We start from the raw sequence: 27,521 nt of genomic DNA, 5'->3' as shown, positions 1-27,521 counted from the left end.
CTTGTCTCAGGATGGTATGTTGGTGGTTGAAGATATCCCTCTAGTGGTGTGGGGGCTGTGCTTTGTCAAAGTGGGTGGGTTTATATCCTTCCCGTTTGGCCCTGTCCTGGGGTGTCATCGGATGGGGCCACAGTGTCTCCTGACCCCTCCTGTCTCAGCCTCCAGTATTTATGCTGCAGTAGTTTGTGTCGGGGGCTAGGGTCAGTTTGTTATATCTGGAGTACTTCTCCTGTCCCATCCGGTGTCCTGTGTGAATTTAAGTATGCTCTCTCTAATTCTCTCTTTCTTTCTCTCGGGAGGACCTGAGCCCTAGGACCATGCCTCAGGACTACCTAACATGATGACTCCTTGCTGTCCCCAGTCCACCTGGCCGTGCTGCTGCTCCAGTTTCAACTGTTCTGCCTGTGATTATTATTATTTGACCATGCTGGTCATTTATGAACATCTTGGCCATGTTCTGTTATAATCTCCACCCGGCACAGCCAGAAGAGGACTGGCCACCCCACATAGCCTGGTTTCTCTCTAGGTTTCTTCCTAGGTTTTGGCCTTTCTAGGGAGTTTTTCCTAGCCACCGTGCTTCTACACCCGCATTGCTTGCTGTAACTTTTGATGGCCATAATAAATAGATATGCCAATAGTAGACAACCTTGTTTTACTCAAACAGTTTAATACTTTGAGAAGTAGCCAGTAATTATACCTAGGGTTACTGTACATGATTAACCCATTTTAGAAGATATTCTCCAAAATTGAAATTTTTACATACACTAAGTTGACTGTGCCTTTAAACAGCTTGGAAATTCCAGTATGAGTCTTTCTATCTATCTGCAGTCGTACTTTATCAAAAGCCTTTGAGTCAACTATGAATAGCAGGTCAGGTTTCCCAGATTTTGCATAGTGTTCTATTGTTTCCAGTACTTGCCATATTAATCACCCATTTATTGTCCATTTAAAAAACCTGTCTGATTAGAATGAATAGTGTCCGACAATACCTTTTTAATTCTATGCGCTATACATTTTGCATCACAACACTGAAGGGTAAGGAGCCTCCATTTTTTTTTAAATGGACAGGATCTTTATATATCCCACTTGTATCCTGTTTCAGTAATAATGAAATCAGAGCTGGTTGAGTGTCTGATAGTCTACCATTTACATAAGAGTGGTGAAAACAAGCTAATAATGATCCTCTGAGTATATCAAAAAAGGTTTGGTATACCTCAACTGGTATGCCATTCAGCCCTGGAGTTTTCCTGGACTTAAAGGCTTTAATTGCATCTAGAAGTTCCTCCTCTGTAATTTGGCCTTGGTCTTTCTGTATGGCTGTTTACTTTACATTATTAATATGAAAACAAATCCATACAATTAGCTTCGGTTAGAGGAGATGGAGGAGAAACAAAAACATATGCTTAAAGTACTTTGCTTCCTCTTTCAAAATATACATTTGGTGAACCGTGGGTGGCTCCATCATTTGTAAACAAGTTTCAGTAAATTATTTTTGGCAGCATTTCTATGTTAAAGATCAAACAATAATTTGGTGCACCTTTCCCCATATTCTATCAGGTTTGCTTTATTATTATAATATATTACACTTTATCTTTGTTGAATAAGTTCCACCATTTATTTTTCCTCTAACCTATTCTGAGCCTTTTTATTGCTATCCGTTTTGTTTCGACCTTCTATTTCCTTTGTTAATATAGACTCCTTTATAGACTCCTTTGGCCTAAATTGCTTTAGTTTTAGGGACGAGTATTGAATTTCATGGCCTCTAAAAACACATTTTAAAGTGTCCCATACAATAAGCGGATTTGCTGTACCCATGTTCGATTTTTTTATTTAGAAATACCTCTGTCCAAGTTAAAAAGAAGTTATCATCCAATAAGCTTTAATTACATTTCCAATATCCTCGCCCACGTGGAAATGTAGTAATGTATATGCCAATTATCGTATGGTCCGACCGCATTCTATCCTCTATCAACACTAACTTTTGGTGCCAACGAGAATGACATAAGAAAAGTAGTCAAGACGACTAGCTGTATTGAGCCTCCGCCATGTATATCTCACTAGGTCAGGATATTTAAGCCTCCATATATCCACTAGTACCAATATATCCATGACATTCATGATATCCTTAAGTGCCTCAGGGTGATAGTTTGTAGTGCGATTTCCATTACGGTCCATTGAGGTATTTAAAACAGCATTATAATAAAAGTCTTGTATTTCTTGCAGGGTTGATCATTTATTATATTTTTTCAAAGAATCATCAATATTTGGTCCATAAAGGTTAATGGGTTAAGGTTAATCTCTGTTTATGGTCCAATAACATATTTAAATCATCCATCTACAGAGGCTTGCAAAATTATTCACCCCCCTTGGCATTTTTCCTATTTTGTTGCCTTACAACCTGGAATTAAAATAGAGGGGGGGGGGGGGGGGATTTTTGCCCATTCTTCAAGGCAAAACTGCTCCATCTCCTTCAAGTTAGATGGGTTCTGCTGGTGTACAGAGATCTTTAAGTCCACAGATTCAATTGGATTGAGGTCTGGGCTTTGACTAGGCCATTTCAAGACATTTAAATGTTTCTTTCCCCTTAAACCACTTGAGGGTTGCTTTAGCAGCATGCTTAGGGTCATTGTCCTGCTGGAAGGTGAACCCCCATCCCAGTCTCAAATCTCTGGAAGACTGAAACAGGTTTCCCCTCAAGAATTTCACTGTATTTAGAGCCATCCATCATTCCTTCAATTCTGAACAGTTTCCCAGTCCCTGCCGATGGGAAAAACATCCCCATGATGCTGCCACCACGCTTCACTGTGTTTTCGTGTTAATGAGAAGAGTTGTGTTTGGGCCATATAGTGTTTTCCTTTATAGCCAAAAAGCTAAATTTTAGTCTCATCTGACCAGAGTACCTTTTTCCATATGTTTGGGAATTCTCCCACATGCCTTTTGGTGAACACCAAACGTGTTTGCTCATTTTTTTCTTTAAGCAATGGCTTTTTTCTGTAAACCCCAGCTCTTTGGAGTGTACAGCTTAAAGTGGTCCTATGGACTCCAATCTCCGCTGTGGAGCTTTGTCGCTCCTTCAGGGTCTCTTTGTTGTCTCTCTGATTAATGCCCTCCTTGCCTGGTCCCTGAGTTTTGGTGGGCGGCCCTCTCGTGGCAAGTTTGGTGTGGTGCCATATTCTTTCCACTTTGTCCCTGACCTGTTTGGAGAGCTCCTTGGTCTTCATGGTGCCCCGTGCTTAGTGGTGTTGTAGACTATAGGGCCTTTCAGAACAGGTGTATATGTACACTGAGATCATGTAACAGATCATGTGACACTTAAATAAAGTCCACCTGTGTGCAATCTAACTAATTATGTGACTTCCGAACGTAATTGGTTGCACCAGATCTTATTTAGGGGCTTCGTAGCAAAGGGGGTACATACATATGCACGCACCACTTTTCAGTTTTTATAATTCTTTGAAGTCATTTTAAAAAATTCACCTCACCAATTTGGACTATTTTGTGTATGTCCATTACATGAAATCCAAATAAAAATCCATTTAAATTACAGGTCGTAATGCAACAAAATTGGGGGGAAAACAGCAAAGCGGGATGAATACTTTTGCAAAGCACTACCATAAGGATCGGTTTGGACAATTTGCACATTCGAATCAAAATGACTTAATTAATTGAGTTTATTTGCCCATGGGAGAAGTATATTTGACCATTTTACCAAGAAGCATAGGGGGTCCACACGACTTCATCTAAAATTGTTGAATTAGTTTCCTGTAAACGATAGATATTATTTTCCTTCTCGTTGAGCCAGGTAAATATTGTTAGTCTTTTCTGTTAAGCCGTTACAATTATTTATTTATTATTATTTCAAAAACGGTTTTCCCCAATTCCGTGGTATCCAATTGGTTGTTACAGCCTTGTCCATACGTGAGTTGCAGCGACGGGTCTCGGGAGAGGCGAAGATCGATAGCCGCGCGCCTCCGAAACACGACCCAGCCAAGCCGCACTGCTTCTTGACACAATGCCCGCTCAACCCGGAAGCCAGCCGCACCAATGTGTCAGAGGAAACACCGTACACCTGGCGACTGTGTCAGCGTGCATGCACCTGGCCCACCACAGGAGTCGCTAGAGCACGATGGGACAAGGACATCCCGGCTGGCCAAGCCCTCCCCTTACAATGCTGGGCCAATTGTGCGCCGCCCCATGGGTTTCCCGGTCGCGGCCTGCTGCGACAGAGCCTGGATTTGAATCAGGATCTCTAACGGCACAGCTAGTGCGTTAGACCACTGTGCCACTCAGGAGGCCCAAACCATTACAACTGGCTATACTTATTTCACCATAATGAGATGCGAGTTCCAAATCTATCATAATATATGTTAGTAAATTTACCATTAAAAAGTACCATAGTGATAGTGTCCATATAGCTGTACCATGATATTTGCATTGCTACTAAGTAACCCTCCAATTGTTCTCCAGTATTCCATCCGCTAAAGCCCCTCCCCCCATCCCAAGTTGGGTTGGCAGACCAACCTGTTCACCCAGATCCCTAGGCCCCATCCTTCGAAAAGAGCACAGAACAGAAGCAGATCAACCGCTAAAAGTATTTCAAATTTTCTCACCTCAATTTGCTTTATGAATAGCTATTAAAAGTCAAATATCTTAATTTCCGTCATTAACAATTAATATGCGTAATAATATCGGCAGTTCGTGCAAATGATTGTTACCTCTAAACAGGATTGCCATTGCATTACATTTTTGTCAAGCAATTATTATTTTACAGAGATGCAAACTGGCGAGGGCCCAAAAATGTGACCTTTTTTGCACTGAAACATGCAAAAAAGTGGGTAAAAAAAATTCACTGCTAGGTGGAATGCAGGTTAACTCATTAGGTTAACTCATTAAATATACAAAATAATATGGATCTACATGATCAGTCTGTGTGTAAAATGAAAAGTGGTTTATGTGAACAGCTAAAGAACGTAAAGAAAGCAATCCAATGTTATTTGTTGCCTAGACTTTACCGCAAATGACACAAGCCTTGAGAAGAAAAAAACCATACACTAATATTGCAGGTAGCCATGACAGCATTTATAATAAAAACGCTTTTGACCACACACACGCATCTAAATATTGCACTTGGGAAAAAAACATCAGAGTAGAAATAGAATGAAACAAACAGGCATTCCATTTTTGCTTTATTATCGTGGCCACTATAGTAGACATCGATCAAGTGCACGAGGCTCCCTTTCTCCATTATCGCAGCTCTTTTGTCACTCATTTCAAGGCTCTCCTTCAACTCCTTTATATCCTTACTGACTAACTCAAGTATGCCCAGTTTGTCATCTATCAACTTTAACAGATCGCTTTACACACTTACCAGACCCAGTGGTGAAAAGCTTAAATGGTTTGTGTTTTTTTGGAGATAGAGTCTCCACGCCATGTTTGATTGTGTGTTGCTTGTTTTCGTAATTTTTGGCGATACATTTCTCTAGCCTTCTGATTAGTTTTGTGTTATTATCCAGATGAAATGTTATTACCCATGAGTATATGAAGTGATAATATTTAAGTCTAACTTACTGATATTGAATATTACGTCCTTATCTTAAGGCGACTTGCACCGCTGTGTTCAGTACGCCATCTGATACTATTGTATTTGTTGCACGAGCAGTAAAGACAAAATGTTTGTTCAGATGTGTAAGAGGAGACTCAGCCTTGGAGGAAGGGTTAAATATCAGTGCTTGTGTGAAAAGGTTGTATCGATCCTCGGGAAGAATAAACTTGGTTGAGCTTTCAAAGTGTCCGTTGAGTTTTTACTCTGGGAATTAGAACCTAACGCCTGTGTCTTTCACGGATTCTCTCCTCTGCAAAACAGACAGTTGAAACAGCCCTTCCTGACCATGTGCCATCATTACAGCCATATAAAAATTAGAGGGCCTTTGCACCCCGCCTGGAGATCATTGTAGGGGAAAACATGCTGTAAAACCATATAGAAGGTACAATAAGAGGCATTGTGACAGGGTTGGAGTCAATTCCATTTCAATTCAGGAAGTAAACTGAAATTCCAATTCCTTATGCTTTTCAATGAGTAACATTTCAAATTGGGTTTACTTTCTGAATTGGCTGGAATTGACCCCAACCCTGCTTTATGGCATTATAAAAAGTGAGGGTAGTAGGTGGGACTGGGAGGATTACCGGTATTAGCGGTAGAGGTGCCGGCTTCTGTTGAGGCGTCCCCCAGGGTACTGTCCTCGATCTGGCTGGTTTGTGGCTGCTCGAGGCTCCCTTTGGCCTCGCGGCTCGTGGACGGGAGCTCTTGACGGACTTCTGAGATAGTGAGAGAGAAAACATTGATACATTTACATTTCCTAAAAAAAACTGCAACACTAAACTGCACAGTAAGTTAGATGAGACATACATTGGTTGAAGGTTCATATCTGTGTTAAATACTTTACAGCTGACTCTTAATTGAATGTAAATGGGTCTTTGAGATCGATCTGATTGGATCTCAGTGTTTCTTTGTCACACAGGGAGCCAATGAGAAGTCGGCAGCAGGTGGCCTAGCGGTTAGAACATTGAGCCAGTAACCGAAAGGTTGCTAGTTCGAATCCCTAAGCCGACAAGGTGAAACATCTGCCGATGTGCCCTGGAGCAAGGCACCCTTATTGCTCCAGGGTTCCTGTTGGGTGTATCTGAGGGAGATGGGAAATGCAAAACAAACATTCCATACATGTGTATAATACACACTTGAAACAGAACAAATATAGGCACCCACCAAATTATTATTATTAGAGCCTGACCGATATATATTTGGGTCCGATACAGTCTACGGAGAAAGTCAGAGTTCTAATTTAGCTAGCTAGCTACTCATCTCATCATGGATGATAGACTGTCTTGCTTTTTGCAGATTGCATATTTCAGAAAATAAACAAAATAACCCCACTAGCTAACATAACAGGCCCAGACAGTAACATATATATTTTTGTATCAAGGACGAGTGTTCACTTTGGCGCCTGTCCAGTGTTAACACACAAGTAGAACATAATGCTAGCTAGCTAAGTGAACTGCCTTGCTGGCTAGATAACTAAGCTCACTACCCTGCTGCTGGCTTGCTCGTCATCTAACGTTAATAACTATGTGAGAATGTGATGAGGACATGGCTGCTTGCTTGGTGAAGCGTACTTCTGATTATTTACTTATTCAAATGCACTGCCTGTGGCAAGCTACTCACCGTCAAACCACCATGCATACTCTCGCTCACGTTGCGACACAAGGTTGAATGATATTCAGGCAACGATTTAATATATATTTTTTTAAATTACTGCAAACGGGCAGATTTATTTTGTTGAACCCTTATTTTACCAGGTAAGTTGACTGAGAACACATTCTCATTTACAGCAAAGACTTGGGGAATAGTTACAGGGGAGAGGGGGATGAATGAGCCAATTGTAGGCTGGTAACATGCCAAGAATGATCAGAGATCAAATTACAGTCCATTCGGGAAAGTATTTAATTATCCACCCCCCATAACGACAAAGCAAAAACAGTATAAAAAAAGTCACATTTACATACAGTACCAGTCAAAAGTTGACAGACCTACTTATTCTATGGTTTCTTAATTTTTACTATTTTCTACATTGTAGAATAGTGAAGACTTTCAGAACTATGAAATAACATATCGAATCATGTAGTAACCAAAAATGTGTTAAACAAATGAACATTTTACATTTGAGATTCTTCAAATAGCCACCCTTTGCCTTGGTGAAAGCGTCGCACACTCTTGGCATTCTCTCAACCACCTTAATGAGGAATGATTTTCCAACTGTCTTAGAGTTCCCGCACATGCTTGACTCCTACTCTGCGTCTCACAAAGACACAGTGTTTGGAAGGATAAATCTCAAATTTAAACTCAGACAAAAAGGATAGATTCCCACCGGTCTAATGTCCATTGCTCGTGTTTCTTGGCCCAAGCAAGTCTCTTGTTATTGGTCTCCTTTAGTAGTGGTTTCTTTGCAGAAATTCAACCATGAAGGCCTCATTCACAAAGTCTCCTCTGAACAGTTGATGTTGAGATGTGTCTGTTACATGAACTCTGTGAAGCATTTGTTTGGGCTGCAATATCTGAGGCTGGTAACTCTAATGAACTTATCCGCTGCAGCAGAGATAACTCTGGGTCTTCCTTTCCTGTGGCGGTCCTCATGAGAACCAGTTTGATCATAGTGCTTGATGGTTTTTGTGACTGTGCTTTCAAAGTTCTTGAATTGTTTTGGATTGACAGACTTTCATGTCTTAAAGTAATGATGGATTGTCATTTCCCTTTGCTTATTTGAGCTGTTCTTGCCATAATATGGACTTGGTCTTTTATCAAATAGGGCCATCTTCTGTATACCGCCCCTGCCTTGTCACAACGGATTGGTTCAAATGCATTGAGAAAAGAAATTCCAGAAATTAAAAAGGCACACCTGTTAATTGAACTGCATTCCAGGTGACTACCCCGTGAAGCTGGTTGAGAGAATGCCAACAGTATGCAAAGCTGTCATCAAAGCAAAGGGTAGCTATTTGAAGAATCTCAAATATAAAATGTTATTTGATTTATTTAACACTTCTTTGGTTACTACAGGATTCCACATGGGTTATTTCATATTATTGAGGTCTTCACTATTATTCTACAATGTAGAAAATAGTAAAAATAAAGAAAAACCCTTGAATGAGTAAGTGTATCCAAACTTTTGACTGGTACTGTAAGTATTCAGACCCTATACTCAGTACTTTGTTGAAGCACCTTTGACAGCAATTACAGCCTCGAGTCTTCATGGGTATGACCTGACAAGCTTGGCACACCTGTATTTGGGGATTTTCTCCCATTCTTCTCTGCAGATCCTCAAGTCCTGTCAGGTTGGATGGGGCGTGTTGTGGAACAGCTATTTTCAGGTCTCACCAGAGACAGAGATTTGCTCTGAAGCCACTCCTGCGTTGTCTTGGCTGTGTGCTTAAGGTCGCTGTCCTGTTGGAAGGTGAACCTTCGCCCCCAGTCTGAGGTCCTGAGTGCTCGGGAGCAGGTTTTCATCAAGGATCTCTCTGTACATCTTTCCCTTGATCCTGACTAGACTCCCAGTCCCTGCCACTGAAAAACATCCTCACAGGATGATGCTGCCACTACCACGCTTCACTGTAGGGAAGATGGCAGTTTTCCTCCAGACATGACGCTTGGCATTTGGCTAAAGAGTTCAATCATGGATTCATCAGACCAGAGACTCATGTCACATGTTCTGATAATCTTCAGGTGCCTTTTGGCAAACTAAGCGGGCTGTCATGTGTCTTCTACTGAGGAGTTGCTTCTATCTGGCCACTCTACCATAAAGGCCGGATTGGTGGAGTGCTGCAGAGATGGTTGTCCTTCTGGAAGTTTCTACCATCTCCACAACTCTGGAGCTCTGTCAGAGTGACCATCTGTTTTTTTGTCACCACCTTGACCAAGGCCCTTCTCCCCCCCGATTGCTCAGTTTGGCTGGGCAGCCAGCTCTAGGAAGAGTCTCAGTGGTTCCAAACTTCTTCCATTTAAGAATGATGGAGGCCACTGTGTTCTTGGGGACCTTCAATGCTGCAGACACATTTTGGTACCCTTCCCCCAGATCTGTGCCTTAACACAATCTTGCCTTGGAGCTCTACAGACAATTCCTTTGACCTCATGGCTTGGTTTTTGCTCTGACATGCACTGTCAACTGTGGGACCTTATATAGACAGGTTTGTGTGCCTTTCCAAATAATGTCAAATCAATTGAATTTACCACAGGTGGACTCCAATCAAGTTGTAGAAACATCAAGGATGATCAATGGAAACAGGATATGCCTGAGCTCAATTTCAAGTCTCATAGCAAAAGGGGCTGAATACTTATGTAAACAAGGCATATGTATTTTTAATACATTTGCAAAGATATCTAAAAACCTGTTTTCAATGTCATTATGTAGTATTGTGTGTAGATTGATGAGGAACTACATTTTGGATTAAGACTAACGTAACAAAATGAGGAAAAAGGCAATGGGTCTGAATACTTTCCGAATGCACTGTATTTGTTCATTCTAGGTATATAATATTGACGCTTTATCTGTGGAATGAAGACGTACATATACACTGCCATTCAAAAGTTTGGGGTACTTAGAAATGTCCTTGTTTTTGAAAGAAATGTCCATTAAAATAACATCAAATTGATCGGGAGTACAGTGTAGAAATTGTTAATGTTGTAAATGACTATTGTAGATGGAAAAGGCTACACTTTCCAGTCTACACTGTATTTCTGATTAATTGATGTTATTTTAATGGACAAAAGAATTAGCTTTTCTTTTACACACAAGAACATCTCTAAGTGACCCCATATTTTTGAGCAGGAGTGTATTTCTGGGAAAGGCTAATATCGGCCTACAATATCAGTCAACAGATTTATCGGTCGGGCTCTAATTATTATTATTATGTCTCCTACCATAAGCAGCAGCGTGGGAGGTGCTGGGCCTGGGGAGGTCCCTCTCTGTCTGCGTCTCGGCGTTCTGCAGTTGGACGATGGGCGTCTGAGTGCCCTGTGAGGTCACAGAGGGGGCGGGGTGTCGGGGCTGGAGGCCAATGGCGTTCATGAGACCCATGTCTCTGTCAAGTCTCCAGCTGGAACGACTGGGGGCCCTTGGAGAAGACAAACACCACAGAGAAGATTGGTAAGACATGATTGGCTGGACACTCATAACAGTTATGGGTTGTAAATTGTGGAACCTTCCCCCAAATTCCCCGGTTTTAAAATTTGAGGATTTCTGGAAAACCTGGGGATTTGGGATAAGTTTCCGAATTTTGCCACAGTTCAGTGCACACAGCGAGCAGGCCAGGGAGAGTGGTAAGAGAAAGGTGTCAACAACTCCTTCTGGGTCCTAGATTCCTCACCCTGGTCGATCTGTACTGCGGGTTCTGCTGGTTCCACCACTGCTGTTAACTGTGAATATGGGCTCTGCGCTTGCTTCGGCCGGGCTCTCTCCATCACTACGGTAGAACCTAGAGAACAGACAACATTTATCATCGGCGACGATGTCGTCATAATTGGATCTCTCCATAATGCTTTCACCATCGTTTCCTATGACCTAAAAGAGCTTATGGACATGAATAATGAATCGCCTCTACCATCTGTTATATTGGTGAATGCACAATTGCTGGAAAATAAACTGGACGAGCTCCGTTCGAGACTATACTATCAATGGGACATTAAGAACTGTACTATACTCTGCTTCTCCGAGTCATGACTGAACAGGGACATGGATAACACAAATCTAGCTGTTTTTTTCCCAATGCATCGCCAGGACAGAACGTCAGAGTCCGCTAAGATCAGGGGTGGTAGGGTCTCTAACAACAGCTGGTGCGCAATCTCTAATATATAATCTCTATAATAGGAAGTCATGAAGTTCTGCTCGCCCAAGTTAGAATCCCCAATGATAAGCTGTAGACCATACTATTTACTAGGGCTGTCCCGGACCAAAAAAAAAAATCTTAGTCAACCGAAAGTAGTCGCTTTGTTTATAAAAGGTGTAGGCTATTTTTCAATTTATAGACACACCCTGTGTTTTAATAACATCAACTATATATGCATCGAGCTAGTCTGATGCATTCAGCTTACTGTTGGATGAAATAAGACAAATTACTCGAGAGCCAGAGATCAAGATCCCCAGAAAAAAAAAAAGTCTGGTCCCGCTACTACTGGCTTTCGCAGATTCTGACATTACTCTCCTGAAGTTGCTGGAAAAAGGCTACACGCGGAGTTGGCAAGTTCTCATGTGGAATGACAATTTATCTTACCATATCTACACCATGCTTGCCAATTATGTTTTTCATATACACATTTTATTGAAAGTTTAATTTGATTTATAATAACGGCTTCGTATCTCAAAACCATTGTCATGTGGTTAATCAAAATGCCATCCAATTCTAAATGAATATGATACAAACCTAAAAATGTACAAACCTAACTTCTATTTCCATTGCCAACTATGTAAAAATAGCCTATAAGGCCAACAAATAAAAACATTGCAGCCTGAAGGTAGATATCCTATAAATCACATTGGCTATGCATGGCCTGTCTGAAATCAATTTAAAACATTGCATCAACTATTAACTTGGGTCCGGCCTGAAGCTCCTTGCAACATATTCTGGGGCCTCAGCGTTTCCTGCGCCAATGAGCTTGGGACAGACACAGCTGTAGGCTATTTGCACAAGGGATAACAAGTAATCAGGTAGGCCTATTTTATGAAATTTCTACTGGATCAGAGCAAGACATTTTTCCCTTTCATGCTGAGTGGTTATCGAAAGGGAGAGAGCTGGAAAGATTTTTCAAAATCATTGAGAATGACTAACTCAATGTGATGTAATTTTTTACATTTTTTAAAACTGTTTGCTTGCCATTTGAGGTGAAGAAAACATTACTTTGAGAAGTTTCACAGCTCATTAGTGATGGTGCATTAACCAATCAAAACAACTATCGAATCCTCAAAATCAGAACATTTATATTCCTTACTCAACATTGACAGGAGTAGTCGAAAGGAAAGACCATGACTAAATTGACTAAACTTGTAAATGGAATAAAATAAAATAAGACCTTTCACAAGTGTAGCATAGGTTGTGCGCTCTGCAAACAACACGTCCACTCCGACAATGAGAAGAGTAAAATATTATTATTCCAGCCTATTGAATGAATTAACAAACATTAACGTAACCAAACAAACATTGTAGATGATAAATTATAGGAATCAACAGTAAAATATACTACTGGTAATATTTACTACATGACCAAAGGAATGTGGACACCTGCTCGAACATCTCATTCCGAAATCATAAGCATTAATATGGAGTTGGCCCCCCTTTGCTGCTATAACAGCCTCCACTCTTCTGGGAAGGCTTTCCACTAGATGTTGGAACATTGCCACATGGACTTGCTTCCATTAAGCAACAAGAGCATTAGTGAGGTTGGGCACGGATGTTAGGCAATTAGGCCAGGCTCGCAGTCGGCGTTCCAATTCATCCCAAAGGTATTCGATGGGTTTGAAATCACACCGATTTCCACCGATGTTCGATGGGTTCTTCCACACCGATTTCGACAAACCATTTCTGTATGGACCTCGCTTTGTGCATGGGGACATTGTCATGCTGAAACAAGAAAAGGGCCTTCCCCAAACTGTTGCCACAAAGTTGGAAGCACAGAATCATCTATAATGCCAATGTATGATGTAGAGTTAAGATTTCTCTTCACCCTAACTAGCCCGAACCACTGCTCCAGAGTCCAATGAATGGAGGTGAGCTTTACACCACTCCTGCCGACGCTTGGCATGGCGATTGTCGGCTTGTGTATGGCTGCTCATCCATGGAAACCCATTTCAGGAACTCCCGACGAACAGTTCTTGTGCTTACGTTGCTTCCAGAGAAAGTTTGGAACTTGGTAGTGAGTGTTGCAACCAAGGACAGATCATTTTTACGTGCTACGCGCTTCAGCACTCGGCAGTCTCTTTCTATGAGCTTGTCTGGCCTACCACTTCACAGCTGAGCCGTTGTTGCTCCTAGACGTTTCAACTTCACAATAACAGCACTTACGGTTGACCGGGGAAGTTCTAGCAGGAAGAACTGACTTTTTGGAAAAAAGTGACATCCTATGACGATGCCATGTTAAAAAGTCACTGAGCTCTTCTGTTAAACATTGGCAGTAGAATGGCCTGTCTATGGAGATTTCATGGTGGTGTGCTCAATTTTAAACACCTGTCTACCAGCATGTCACCTGTGCAACTACAGCAGGAATGGGCAACACCAGTCCTCCGGAGCCTGATTGGTATCACTCTTTTGCCCAAGCACCTGCTAACACACCTGACTCCAATAATCAACTAACCATGATCTTCAGTTTACAATACAATTAGTTTAAAATCAGCTGTGGTTGCTAGGGATGGGGAAAAGTATGACATCACTCTGGCCCCCGAGGACTGGAGTTGACCATAGAGGGACAAAAACTATAGATCACCTTTACTTCACACACAAACAAAGCTCTCCCCCACCCTCCATTTGGCAAATCAAACCATAACTTGATCCACCCGATTCCTGCTTACAAGCAAAAACTCCAAATTTGACGTACCAGTGACGTTTTCACCACAGAATTGGTCCAATGAAGCGGATGCTAAGCTATAGGACTGTTTCACTAGCACAGACCGGAATATGTCCCCGGGATTCATCCAATGGCATTGGAGTTTACCACATCAGTCACCGGCTTCATTAATGAGTGCATAGACGACGTTGTCCCAAAAGTGACCATAAGTACATATCCCAGCCAGAAGCCATGGATTATAGGAAATATCTGCCTCTTTCAATGCGCAGGACGCTTATATGAAATCCAGCTATGCCCTCCAATTAACCATCAAACAGGCAAAGCGTCAATACAGTACTAAGATGAATCCTACAGTACCGGCTCTGACGCTCGTCAGATGTGGCAGGGCTTGCAAAACTATCCCGGATTGCGAAAGGGAAACCCAGCCGAGAGCTGCCCAGTGAAGCGAGCCTACCAGACGAGCTAAATGCCTTCCATGTTCACTTTGAGGCAAGCAATACTGAACCATACGTGAGAGCACAAGCTGTTCTGGATGACTATGACCACGCTCACCGTAACCGATGTGAGTAAGACCTTTAAAACATTCACAAGGCCGCAGGGCCAGACTGATTACCAAGACGCGTACTCAAGAGCATGCGCTGACCAGCAGGCAAGTGTCTTCACTGGAATGTTCAACCTCTCTCTGACCCAGTCTGTAATACCTACATGTTTAAAGCAAACTACCAGTTATTGTGCCTAAAACACAAAAGGTACCCCATCTAAATGACTACTGCTCCATAGCACTCACATTTGCAGCCATGAAATATTTTGAAAGGCTGGTCATGTCTCACAACACCATCATCCCAGAAACCCTAGACCCACTCCCAATTCGCATACCGCCCCAACAGATCCGAACACAACCCCATTCACATCGATGAGTCTATAGTAGAGCAGGTCGAGAGCTTGACGTTCCTCAGCATCCTCATCACTAAGGATCTGTCATGGTCCAAACACACCAACACAGTCATGAAGAGGGCACGAAAACACCTCTTCCTTCTCGGTAAGCTGAAAATATTTGGCAAGGGCCCTTAGATCCTCAAAAGATTGACGAGATGCATTTACCGCTTGGCATGGCAACTGCTCGGCATGCAACCGCAAGGCACTAGAGGGTAGTGCGTACGGCCAAGTAGATAACTGGGGCAGAACCCCCTGCCATCCAGGACCTCTATACCAGGCGGTGTCAGAGGAAGGCGCAAAAAATTGTCAAAGACTCCAGCCACCTAAGTCATAGTGTGTTCTCTCTTTTACCACATGGCAAGCAGCACCGGAGCGCCAAGTCTGTGACCAAAAAGCACCTGAACAGCTTCTACGCTGAAGCGATAAGACTGCTGAACAGTTAAATGGCTGCCAGGACAATTTATTTATCCATATCCATCCTAATTGTTTTGCACCGATTGCCTTGCACTGGCTCGATACCAGCGTTTCCCAAACTCAGTCATTTGCACCCCAAAGGGGGCACATTTTGTATTTTGCCCTAACACGACACAGCTGATTCAAATAATCATCAAGCTTTGATTATTTTAATCAGCTGTGTAGTACTACAGCAAAACCAAAAATGTGCACCCCTTGGGGCCCAAATGACAGAGCTTGGGAAGCGCTGCTCTACGGCACACCCACTAGACTCTAGCCACACACACACACACACACTTTACTTAGTTCAGACCCCTCGCTATGAGGTCGATGGAATTATCAACAGAGCTCCGAGACAGGATTGTGTCGAGGAACAGATCTGGGGAAGGTTACCAAAAAATATGTCTGCAGCATTGAAGATCCCAAAGAACACAGTGGCCTCCATCATTCTTCAATAGAAGACATTTGAAACCACCAAGACTCCTAGAACTGGCCGCCCAGCCAAACAGTGCAATATGGGGAGAAGGGCCTTGATCAGGGAGGTGACCAAGAACCCAATGGTCACTGACAGAGCTCTAGAGTATGTCTGTGGAGATGGGAAAAACTTCCAGAAGGACAACCATCTCTATAGCACTCCACCGATCAGGCCTATATGGTAGAATGGCCAGACGGAAGCCACTCCTCAGTAAAAGGCACATGACAGCCCACTTGGAGTTTGCCAAAAGGCACCTGAAGACTCTCAGACCATGAGAAACAAGATTCTCTGGCCTGCTGAAACCACTCTGTCCTGAATGCCAAGCATCATGTCTGGAGAGAGCGTGGCATCATCCCTACGGTGAAGCATGGTGGTGGCAGCATCATGCTGTGGGGATGTTTATCAGCGGCAGGGACTGGGAGACTAGTCAGGATCGAGGGAAAGATGAACGGAGCAAAGCACAGAGTGATCCTTGATGAAAACCTGCTCCAGAGCGCTCAGGACCTTAGACTGGGGTGACGATTCACCTTCCAACAGGACAACGACCCTAAGCACACAGACAAGACAACACAGGAGTGGCTTCGGGACAAGTCTCTGAATGTCCTTGAGCGGCCCAGCTAGAGCCAGGACTTGAACCCGATTGAGCATCTCTGGAGAGACCTGAAAATAGCTGTGCAGCAATGCTCCGCATCCAACCTGACAGAGGTTGAGAGGATCTGCAGAGAAGAATAGGAGAAACTCCCCAAATACAGGTGTTCCAAGCTTGTAGCGTCATACACAAGAAGGCGTGAGGCTGTAAACGCTGCCAAAGGTGCTTCAACATAGTACTAAGGATCTGAAAACCTCTAAATTTGATTTATTAAATGTAAAAAATATATATATATTTTTAATTAGCAATGTCAAAAAAATGTTTTTGCTTTGTCATTATGGGGTATAGTGTGTAGACTGATGAGGAATAAAAGCAATTTAAATCAACTTCAGAATAAGACTATCGTAACAGTGGAAAAAGTCAAGGGGTATGAAGACTTTCCAAAGGCACTGTACACTGCTGCTACTGTGTTAATTATAAATCCTGATTGCCTAGTCACTTTAAAACCTTACCCACATGTACATTACCAGTCAAAAGTTTGGACACCTACTCATTCAAGGGTTTTTCCAAATATTTAGTATATTGTAGAATAATAGTGAAGACATCACAACTATGAAATAACACATATGGAATCAGGTAGTAAGTTTTAAGTTCCTTGGCGTACACATCACAGACAAACTGAATTGGTCCACCCACACAGACAGCATCGTGAAGAAGGCGCGGCAGCGCCTCTTCAACCTCAGGAGGCTGAAGAAATTTGGCTTGTCACCAAAAGCACTCACAAACTTCTACAGATGCACAATCGAGAGCATCCTGTCGGGCTGTATCACCGCCTGGTACGGCAACTGCTCCACCCACAACCATAAGGCTCTCCAGAGGGTAGTGAGGTCTGCACAACGCATCACCGGGGGCAAACTACCTGCCCTCCAGGACACCACCCGATGTCACAGAAAGGCCATAAAGATCATCAAGGACAACAACCACCCGAGCCACTGCCTGTTCACCCCGCTATCATCCAGAAGGCGAGGTCAGTACAGGTTCATCAAAGCTGGGACCGAGAGACTGAAAAGCAGCTTCTATCTCAAGGCCATCAGACTGTTAAACAGCCACCACTAACATTGAGTGGCTGCTGCCAACACACTGACTCAACTCCAGCCACTTTAATAATGGGAATTGATGGAAAATGATGTAAATTATATCACTAGCCACTTTAAACAATGCTACCTAATATAATGTTTACATACCCTACATTATTCATCTCATATGTATACGTATATACTGTACTCTATATCATCTACTGCATCCTTATGTAATACATGTATCACTAGCCACTTTAACTATGCCACTTTGTTTACATACTCCTCTCATATGTATATACCACACTCAATACCATCTACTGTATCTTGCCTATGCCGCTCTGTACCATCACTCATTCATATATCTTATATACATATACTTTATCCCCTTACACTTGTGTCTATAAGGTAGTAGTTTTGGAATTGTTAGCTAGATTACTTGCTGGTTATTACTGCATTGTCGGAACTAGAAGCACAAGCATTTCGCTACACTCGCATTAACATCTGCTAACCATGTGTATGTGACAAATACATTTTTTTTTGATTTGAGGTAGTAACAAAAAGTGTTCAATCAAAATATGTTATATTTGACATTCTTCAAAGTAGCCACCCATTGCCTTGATGACAGCTTTGCACACTCTTGGCATTCGCTCAACCAGCTTCACCTCAAATGCTTTTCCAACAGTCTTGGAGTTCCCACATATGCTGAGCACTTGTTTGCTGCTAAGCCCTTCTCTCTGCGGTCCAACTCATCCAAAAATCTCAATTGGTTTAAGGTCGGGGGATTATGAAGGTCTGGTCATCTGATGCAGTACTCCATCACTCTCCTTCGTGGTCAAATAGCCCTTACACAGCCTGATGGGTGGGATGGGTCATTGTCCTGTTGAAAAACAAATGATCGGTGGGGCTAAGTGCAAACCAGATGGGATGGCATATCGCTGTAGAATGCTGTGGTAGCCATGCTCGTTAAGTGTGCTTTGAATTAAAAATAATAATAATAAAATCACGGACCGTGTCACCAGCAAAGCACCCCCACACCACACCTCCATTCTTCACGGTGGGAACCACACATGCGGAGATCATCCATTCACCTACTCTGCGTCTCACAAAGACCCACGGTCGGAACAAAAAATCTCCAATTTGGACTCCAATCAGACCAAAAAGGACAGATTTCCACCGCTCTAATGTCAATTGCTCGTGTTTCTTGGTGTCCTTTAGTAGTGGTTTCTTTGCAGCAATTTGACCATGAAGGCCTGATTCAGGCAGTCTCCTCTGAACAGTTGATGTTACATTTACATTTACATTTAAGTCATTTAGCAGACGCTCTTATCCAGAGCGACTTACAAATTGGTGCATTCACCTTATGACATCCAGTGGAACAACCACTTTACAATAGTGCATCTAAATATTTTAAGGGGGGGGGGGGGTGAGAAGGATTACTTTATCCTATCCTAGGTATTCCTTAAAGAGGTGGGGTTTCAGGTGTCTCCGGAAGGTGGTGATTGACTCCGCTGTCCTGGCGTCGTGAGGGAGTTTGTTCCACCATTGGGGAGCCAGAGCAGCGAACAGTTTTGACTGAGCTGAGCGGGAACTGTACTTCCTCAGTGGTAGGGAGGCGAGCAGGCCAGAGGTGGATGAACGCAGTGCCCTTATTTGGGTGTAGGGCCTGATCAGAGCCTGGAGGTACTGAGGTGCCGTTCCCCTCACAGCTCCGTAGGCAAGCACCATGGTCTTGTAGCGGATGCGAGCTTCAACTGGAAGCCAGTGGAGAGAGCGGAGGAGCGGGGTGACGTGAGAGAACTTGGGAAGGTTGAACACTAGACGGGCTGCGGCGTTCTGGATGATTGAGATGTGTCTGTTACATGAACTCTTTGGAGCTTTTATTTGGGCTGCAATTTCTGAGGGTAGTAAACTCTAATGAACTTGTCCTTTGCAGCAGAGGTAACTCTGGGTTTTTCCTTTCCTGTGGCGGTCCTCATGAGAGCCAGTTTCATCATAGCGCTTGATGGTTTTTGCGACTGCACTTGCAGATGCTTTCAAAGTTCTTGAAATGTTCCGGATTGACTGACCTTCAAGTCTTAAAAGTATTTGAGCCGTTCCTGCCATAATATGGACTTGGTATTTTATCAAATAGGGCTATCTTCTGTATACCACCCCTAACTTGTCATAACACAACTGACTGGCTCAAACGCATTAAGAAGGAAATACATTCTACAAATTTGCTTTTAAACAAAGCACACCTGTTAATTGAAATCAATTCCTGGCAACTACCTCATGAAGCTGGTTGAGAGAATGCTAAGAGTGTGCAAAGCTGTCAAGGCAAAGGGTGGCTACTTTGAAGCATCTGAAATATAACATTTTGGTTTGTTTAACACGTTTTGGTTACTAATAAAGAATACTAATAAAGAAAACCCCTGGAATGAGTAGGTGTTCAAACTTTTGAGTGGTAGTGTACATACAGTATAATCTTGTACCCCTACACATTGACTCGGTACTGGAACTCCTTGTGTATAGCCTCGTTTTACTGTTTCCCAGTTTTTAAACAAATATTTTTCTTACTTTTGAACTCTGCACTGTTGGGAATGGCCTCTTAAGTAAGCATTTCACTGTAAAGTCCACATCTGTTGTATTCGACGCATGTGACCAATAACATTTGATTTTGATCTCCACTGAGGGATTCCTTCATGTAATCACAGACAATGACCTCATTACAGACCAATAATTGACCCGCTCCAATCCAGAGGCTTCCTGTTTACACTGGCTATTAGAATAATCCAATCAAGAGACCAATCAAATCCAATTTGCCGCCAGTGTTTGAGGTGGTGGTATGGAATACACTGAACTCATGATACCAGGAACACACCTTTGAACACAAAGTGTATATTGAGGACTACAAAAACAAACAAGTCACCAATGCACCACCCCGATATCAGATAGAAGATTTACAAAATGGTCAGACAGAGGAGCACTACTCACACGGGCCTGCAGATGACCAGGTCTCCTTTGTTGGTCCCGTAGGCCAGGCCCATCCCCGGGTCTGGAAGCCATCTGGCTGAATTGATGCTGACGTGCCGCCGCTGGTCCGGAGCCATGGGGTAGACCACGTTGAACACCATCTAGGGAACCATTGGAGAACCCAGACAAACAATCACAAACGTCCAACACCACTCTCCCTGCACATTGTAAATACGCTATTGGAACGGACCCTGTATATAGTATCCTTACTTATTGTGTTCATACTTCGTATGTTTTTTTTTTTTAAATACCAGAATTACATTGTTATTGCATTGTTGGGTATTGAGTTGGCAAGAAAGACATTTCACTGTACTTGTGACATTAAAACTTGAAACTAAACAAATGCACAATAAAGTGAACCCTTTGGGTATGGGTAAAAGCCATGTCACCTAGTCGTGCGCCAAGTCCCTCTACAAACCTGGGTTGTGTTCATTAGACACCAAATAGACAAACGGGGAGGGATTACCTGGACTCATTGAATCATTTTCCAAAGGTTGCCATAATGACCACCACCCCGGTAGTATCAATCTGTGGTACTACCCTTCTCCCTCACCGTTGACCTTCACGAACATACGTTCACATGTAACCAGAGAGCTGGTCTTTTCCCTGCATTAGGGGGGGGTCTTTCTGTCTGTCTCACCCTGATGGAGGTCTCTCCACCGTGGGGCTGTTGCAGCCGGAACACTTGCGCCACCATGTGGTCGGTGGAGGGATGCAGCAGGATCCTGCGGGAGGCCAAGCCCACCATCACGTAACAGCCCATGGGAGACAGGCTCACCGAGATGGCATTGGGACCTGTGGGAGGATGGAAGACAAACATTAAGACTGACAAGTTTTGGCAAGACTCTAGGATATTAGTGTACTGTAGTTAAGGTTCACTATCTATAATATTCTGTTTATTAGTGCACCAATTTGACTAGATTCAATGTTTTAGATTCTCTAGTTCAGTTGTTTCCCAAACCTCTCCTCGACTACCTCCTACAGTTCGACTCATTTGATGTAGTCCACAACTAGCACACCTTATTCAACGAATGAGATGATTAGGTTGACCAACTGAATCAAGTCTGCCATTACTGGATTACCTCAAATAAGTGGATTGGCCAGGGGCACTAAGAGGAGAGGTTTGGGAAACACTGCTATAGCTGTATCCTGGAGGTCAAGTCCATGGCGGAAAGACGTCCTCTACTACGTGACAAGACTTACCAAATCTTTTGGTGTAGAGCACCTCCCCCAGGTTGTGAGGTGCCAAGGAGTACACAGCCAGGATGCCCTCGTCAGGGAAGCCCCGCTGGCTGCTGGGTATGAACACGGCCAGGAGCTGCCCGTCCGCCGAGATGTCACAACTGGCATCGTTGTAGATCTTACAATTTGGCACCAGCACATTCACAGAGGCTGGAGGGGTGGCAACAGACATACACAAACAGGCAAACGCGCACAATGTCAATAATACAGTAGACCTCTAAAGTAAACGCAATCAGAGTGGCAAACATAGCTGTTCAAACAATAGGAGAGCTGGGACCGGTTTAGGAGGAGCTAAGGTTACAGAGCTTTCAGACAGAAATGTATTGTGTAGAAATGATAAGATCGTCTGTCAGATAGAATAGGGAATTGTGTCGGCGTTGAAATGTTCTGAATGTTTTACATACCGTTGCTGATCTCAGGTAGATCGAACTTGGTGAAGTCCCACCACTGCAGCCGGTAGGTGGTGTTGGCTATGTTGCTGGCCACCGCCGACTGGCCGTCCCCGATTGAGGCACCTGAGAGAAATTTGGTCAGTGGATAGGCTATTGGATGTGAAAAATAGGAGTACCACTATTGCAGATAACACAATAAAATGGATAACATTGAGATGTATGAGAGCAATCACGTAGTTAGTTGTTGCCCACTTGAACTGTACTGGCTTGGATATTCTATTTTACACCTTGGTTCCACCAACAAAAATGGATGGGTAAATCAGGCCGGCGAAATACGGCAGTAGCGAGAAAAGGGCATTGCAGCGCACTCCTTTTACAGTGATCACATCCATACAGGACAATTTAACCACACTAAGCAGAGTGTACTCTAGTGAGACAATCTTGGTTAGTACCTGCTAGGACCCTGTTGACAGAGGAGTGGGTGGCCAGGCCAGGCTGTCCCCTCTCGTGGAAGATTCCAGCGTAGGGCAGGTACTCAGGCAAAAGAAACCGCCGAGGAACGAATCGCCCCAGTGAAGGCGCAGACATCCTGGCGTTGCGTGGTGTTCGGTGCCTCGTCCGGTCTCCGTTGTCACTGTTAAAACACACACAAACACACACACACACAGCCGTTATTGGGAGAAAAGGAGTCTGTTGGGTGAAATGTGTGGTGAAGCTGAATGTTCAAAGTAGGATGACTGTACTCCAGGCCTGGGCAATTATTTTCCATGGAGGGCCACAGAATATATTTTTTGCCATCACGGGCCAGAATCACATTACAGGGTTATACATAATGTATATGACTGACAGATACTATCTGTGAATCATTATTAAACAATCAGCACCACAGAAAGAACTCTCGTTAACGGGTATGCACAAAAACACAAGAGAGAGAGAGCTCAACATTAAATTTAAACTTCTCAATCGGTGTGAGGAGCGAAGTCTCTGATGGGCATTGACTAGAGCAGTGAAGTCAGGTATAGTTTCTGACGTCACTATGCGCAGAATTGCTGAGAGGTGAGAGCCAGTAAGAGATGATCTGTGCCTTGACTTGTTATATTTCATCACAGAAAATGCCTGGGTTGACCCAAACAGTACCAACATCTGAGCATGACTCCTAATCTTTGGAGAGTTTTGTTCAGAGAGATGCATAGAACCTTGTCAGTGACATTGGAGAACTATTTAAAACAGTTCCCCAATCACTGCATCAGACTGAAGATTGATAAGCTCAAGTTGCATGTCAGTGGGAGCGTTATCCATGTTGAAGGTGAAAGGAGAGGAAACCAACAGCATGTCATTTTCCAACACTTTGAAATACTCAAAACGACGAGAAAATTCACCGTTCAAAGCACACAGCAGCGATGTATACTTCTCCCGCTGGTCATCTGATAGGGAACAGACTAGTAGTGTCGGAAGGCGGGTGAGGTTGTTGACTTCTACTTGGCGGGTCAGGAGGGGTAATTTTCCCTTGAAGGCTTTGACAAGGCTGTACATCTGATGCAAAAAGGCCCTTCCCTTCTAGTTTGGAATTCAGTTCATTCATGGGGGTCAATGATGTCCACGGTGAAGGCAAAAATCAGCCAACCATTCTTTATCTTGCAGTTGAGGGAAATCCACATATTTTCATTTCATTTACAAAAAATCTTGACTTCAGGTTCCACACCCTTTTAAGCACCTTCCCCAACCTCAGCCATCTCACGTTTGTGTGGAAGGGGAAACCTGCTTGACAGACTCTCTTCAGACAGTGAGACAAACTGCCTGTGGTTTAAGGATTTTGCTCTTATGAAGTTTACCACTTTAGTGACTGTATCCACAAGGCTCACTGAAGCAAGCTCCCCTGTAATTTCAAAGTCTGGGATTATGTCTTGTAAAAATATCAACTGTGCCATGTCACGCGCATCACTGCTCTCATCCAGGGCCAAGGAGAAATAGGTGAAATCCTTTACCTTGTCTTTCAACGGTTGTTCCACATTCTCTGTGATGTTCTCAACACGCCGCACCACTGTTCGTCTTGACAGGGAAACATTTTCAAAGAGCTCTTTCTTGTCGAGGCAAAGTTTTGCTGCAAAGTCAATGAAACATTCTTTAATGAAGCAGTGGGAGTTAAATCGCTACACAAAGGCGAGTATTCATTGGGCTTTTAATTTGAATAACAAATACAGAGTTCCTCTGTCCAGTATCTGTGTTCTTTTGCCCATCTTAATCTTTTCTTTCTATTGGCCAGCCTGAGACATGGCTTTTTCTTTGCAACTCTGCCTAGAAGGCCATTCACTGTTGACGTTGAGACAGGTGTTTTGCGGATACTACTTAATGAAGCTGCCAGTTGAGGACTTGTGAGGCGTCTGCTTCTCAAACTAGACACTAATGTACTTGTCCTCTTGCTCAGTTATGCACCAGGGAATCCCACTCTTTCTATTCTGGTTAGGGCCAGTATGCACTGTTCTGTGAAGGGAGTAGCACACAGCGCTGTACGAAATCTTCAGTTTTTGGCAATTTCTCACCTGGAATAGCCTTCATTTCTCAGAACAAGAATAGACTGATGAGTTTCAGAAGAAAGGTCTTTGTTTCTGGCCATTTTGAGCCTGTAATCGAACCCACAAATGCTGATGATCCAGATACTCAACTAGTCAAAAAAAGGCCAGTTCTTTTGCTTCTTTAAGCAGGGACAACAGTTTTCAGCTGTGCTAACATAATTGCAAAAGTGTTTTCTAATGACCAATTAGCCTTTTAAAATGATAAACTTGGATTAGCTAACACAACGTGCCATTGGAACACAGGAGCGATGATTGTTGATAATGGGCCTCTGAAAGCATATGTAGATATTCCATTAAAAAAATATGAATATTATTATAAATATATATTTTTTAAATCAGCCGCTTCCAGCTACAATAGTCATTTACAACATAAACAATGTCTACACTGTATTTCTGATCAATTTTAAAATCAACAAAAATGTTTTGCTTTTCTGTCAAAAACAAGGACATTTCTAAGTGACCCCAAACTTTTGAACGGTAGTGTATATATAGTGTAAGTCCACATCACACACCATTGGTTGTGTAGATCCACAAAAAAATGTTTTCTAAAGGGATGGCTTGGTTCATCTCCTTATCCAATCCTCCACTTATCTCAACAGAAAACCTTGAGTTCTAAAAACAAAAAATTGGACAACCTCTACGGGATGGGTGTCCCTTTGTCCCAAAAAGCTTAAATTCTTGTTAATTTAACTGCAGTGTACAATTAACAGTAGCTATTACAGTGATAAAATACCATGCTATTGTTTGAGGAGCGCACAAAACATTATTTTTATACATTCACCTCTGAAGGTAAATAATGTACTTTGTGTAATCTTGCTCTGATTTGTTATCCTGAGGGTCCCAGAGATAAAATCTAGCATAGTTTTGTTTGATAAAATACATTTTTATGTTCCAATGTAGGAACTTGTGTCTACAGTTTGACAGCACTGCTGTTTCTGGCTCCATACCCACCCCGCCCGGCCATCTAGATGACATCTAGTATGACATTCCCTAGGAGCGTGTAAACTTTCATTTTTTTAATAACCATAGTATTTTTGTATATTCTCTATAGTTATGTACTTGAAAATGTATCAATTGACCAATTCGGCACATTTCGGCAAACTCCTGGCAGACTTGATACAAATTAATGTAACAGTAATGTAATTCTTCACTGGATCAGTCTGAAACTTTGCACACACTGCTGCCATCTGGTGGTCAAGATCTAAATTACACCTAGACTCCTATCCCAAAGTATGGCCTGTCCCTTGCATTTTTTTTGTATTATCTTTTACCAGATCTAACGTGTTATATTCTCCTACATTAATTTCACATTTCCACAAACTTGAAAGTGTTTCCTTTCAAAATGGTATCAAGAACATGCATATCCTTGCTTCAGGTCCTGAGCTACAGGCAGTTAGATTTGGGTTTGTCATTTTAGGTGAAAAACTAATATCTCATTAAGGGGCCAGGATGGTTTGCACCAACTCACTCTAGCTCTTCAAAGTCCACATCGCTGTTCTCCATTGCGGCCGAGGGGTTGCCGGCCGGGCTGTCCGAAGAGGAGGAGAGGGTCCTCAGGCGGTTCTGCTGGTAGCGCAGCGAACGCTGGCGGATACTGTCCCGCCTCGACAGATACTGGATCATTCTCTGCGCGTAGTACGCAGCCGGGGACAACCTGCAGGAGAAACAACGGCAGGGAGAAAAGTTCAATGGGGGGGGGGGGGGGGGGGTTTACAGCGCTAGGGTTCATACTATACTAAACAAAACACAACATGAAACAATTTCAAAGATTTTACTGACTTACAATTTATATATGGAAATCAGTCAATTGAAATAAAATAACTAGGTCCTAATGGATGGATTTCACATGACTGGGAATACAGATATGCATCTGTTGGACAGATACCTTAAAAAAAAAGTAGGGACATGGATATGCAAACCAGTCAGTATCTGGTGTGACCACCATTTGCCTCATGCACCTAGACATCTCCTTCGCATAGACTTGATCAGGCTGTTGATTGTGGCACTGTGAAATGTTGTCCTGTGTGAAGTTGCTGGATATTGGTGGGAACTGGAACACGCTGGTGTACACGTTGATCCAGAGCATCCCAAATATGCTCAAAGAGTGACATGTCTGAGTATGCAGGCCATAGAAGAACAGACATTTTCAGCTTCCAGGAATTGTGGTGATAGCGGCGAATGAATGGCACGGCAAAGGGCCTCGGGAGCTTGTCAAGGTATCTCTGTGCATTAAAATTGCCAGCGATAAAAAGGAATTGTGTTAGTTGTCCATAGCTTATGCCTGCCCATACCATATAACACTACCACGGAGCACACTGTTTACAACGTTGACATCAGCAAACCGCTCACCCATACGACGCCATACACGTGGGTTGTGAGGCCGGTTGGACATCCTGCTTATTCTCTAAAACAACGTTGGAGGTGGCTTATGGTAGAGAAATTAACATTAAATTCTCTGGCAACAGCTCTGGTAGACATTCCTGCAGTCAGCATGCCAATTACACGCTCCCTCAACTTGCGACATTGTGGCATTGTGTGACAAAACTGCACATTTCCAAGTGGTCTTTTAATTGTCCCTAGCACAAGGTGCACCTGTGTAATGATCATGCAGTTTAAATCAGATTCTTGATATGCCACACCTGTCAAGTGGATGTATTATCTTAGCAAAGGAG

At 43.0% G+C, this 27,521-nt stretch overlaps 1 protein-coding gene across 1 annotated transcript in view; it reads right to left on the bottom strand.

The window, feature by feature from the left end:
• The window catches only part of ambra1b (autophagy/beclin-1 regulator 1b), a 52,816-nt gene that overhangs the window by 11,008 nt on the left and 14,287 nt on the right, over window positions 1-27,521 (bottom strand). The window contains exons 9-17 of the mRNA XM_046356605.1: window positions 26,318-26,503; window positions 22,729-22,910; window positions 22,289-22,399; window positions 21,846-22,034; window positions 21,283-21,437; window positions 20,604-20,743; window positions 10,912-11,019; window positions 10,466-10,659; window positions 6,184-6,315 (exon numbers count right to left, since the gene is read on the bottom strand). Coding sequence (XP_046212561.1) covers window positions 6,184-6,315; window positions 10,466-10,659; window positions 10,912-11,019; window positions 20,604-20,743; window positions 21,283-21,437; window positions 21,846-22,034; window positions 22,289-22,399; window positions 22,729-22,910; window positions 26,318-26,503 — 1,397 coding nt within the window. The remainder of the gene's footprint in view (window positions 1-6,183; window positions 6,316-10,465; window positions 10,660-10,911; window positions 11,020-20,603; window positions 20,744-21,282; window positions 21,438-21,845; window positions 22,035-22,288; window positions 22,400-22,728; window positions 22,911-26,317; window positions 26,504-27,521) is intronic.

This window comes from Oncorhynchus gorbuscha, linkage group LG01, assembly GCF_021184085.1.
Source record: "Oncorhynchus gorbuscha isolate QuinsamMale2020 ecotype Even-year linkage group LG01, OgorEven_v1.0, whole genome shotgun sequence".
NCBI lineage: Eukaryota > Metazoa > Chordata > Actinopteri > Salmoniformes > Salmonidae > Oncorhynchus > Oncorhynchus gorbuscha.
Note: the sequence above shows the minus strand (reverse complement) of the source record. Positions and strands in the feature narration are given on the sequence as shown.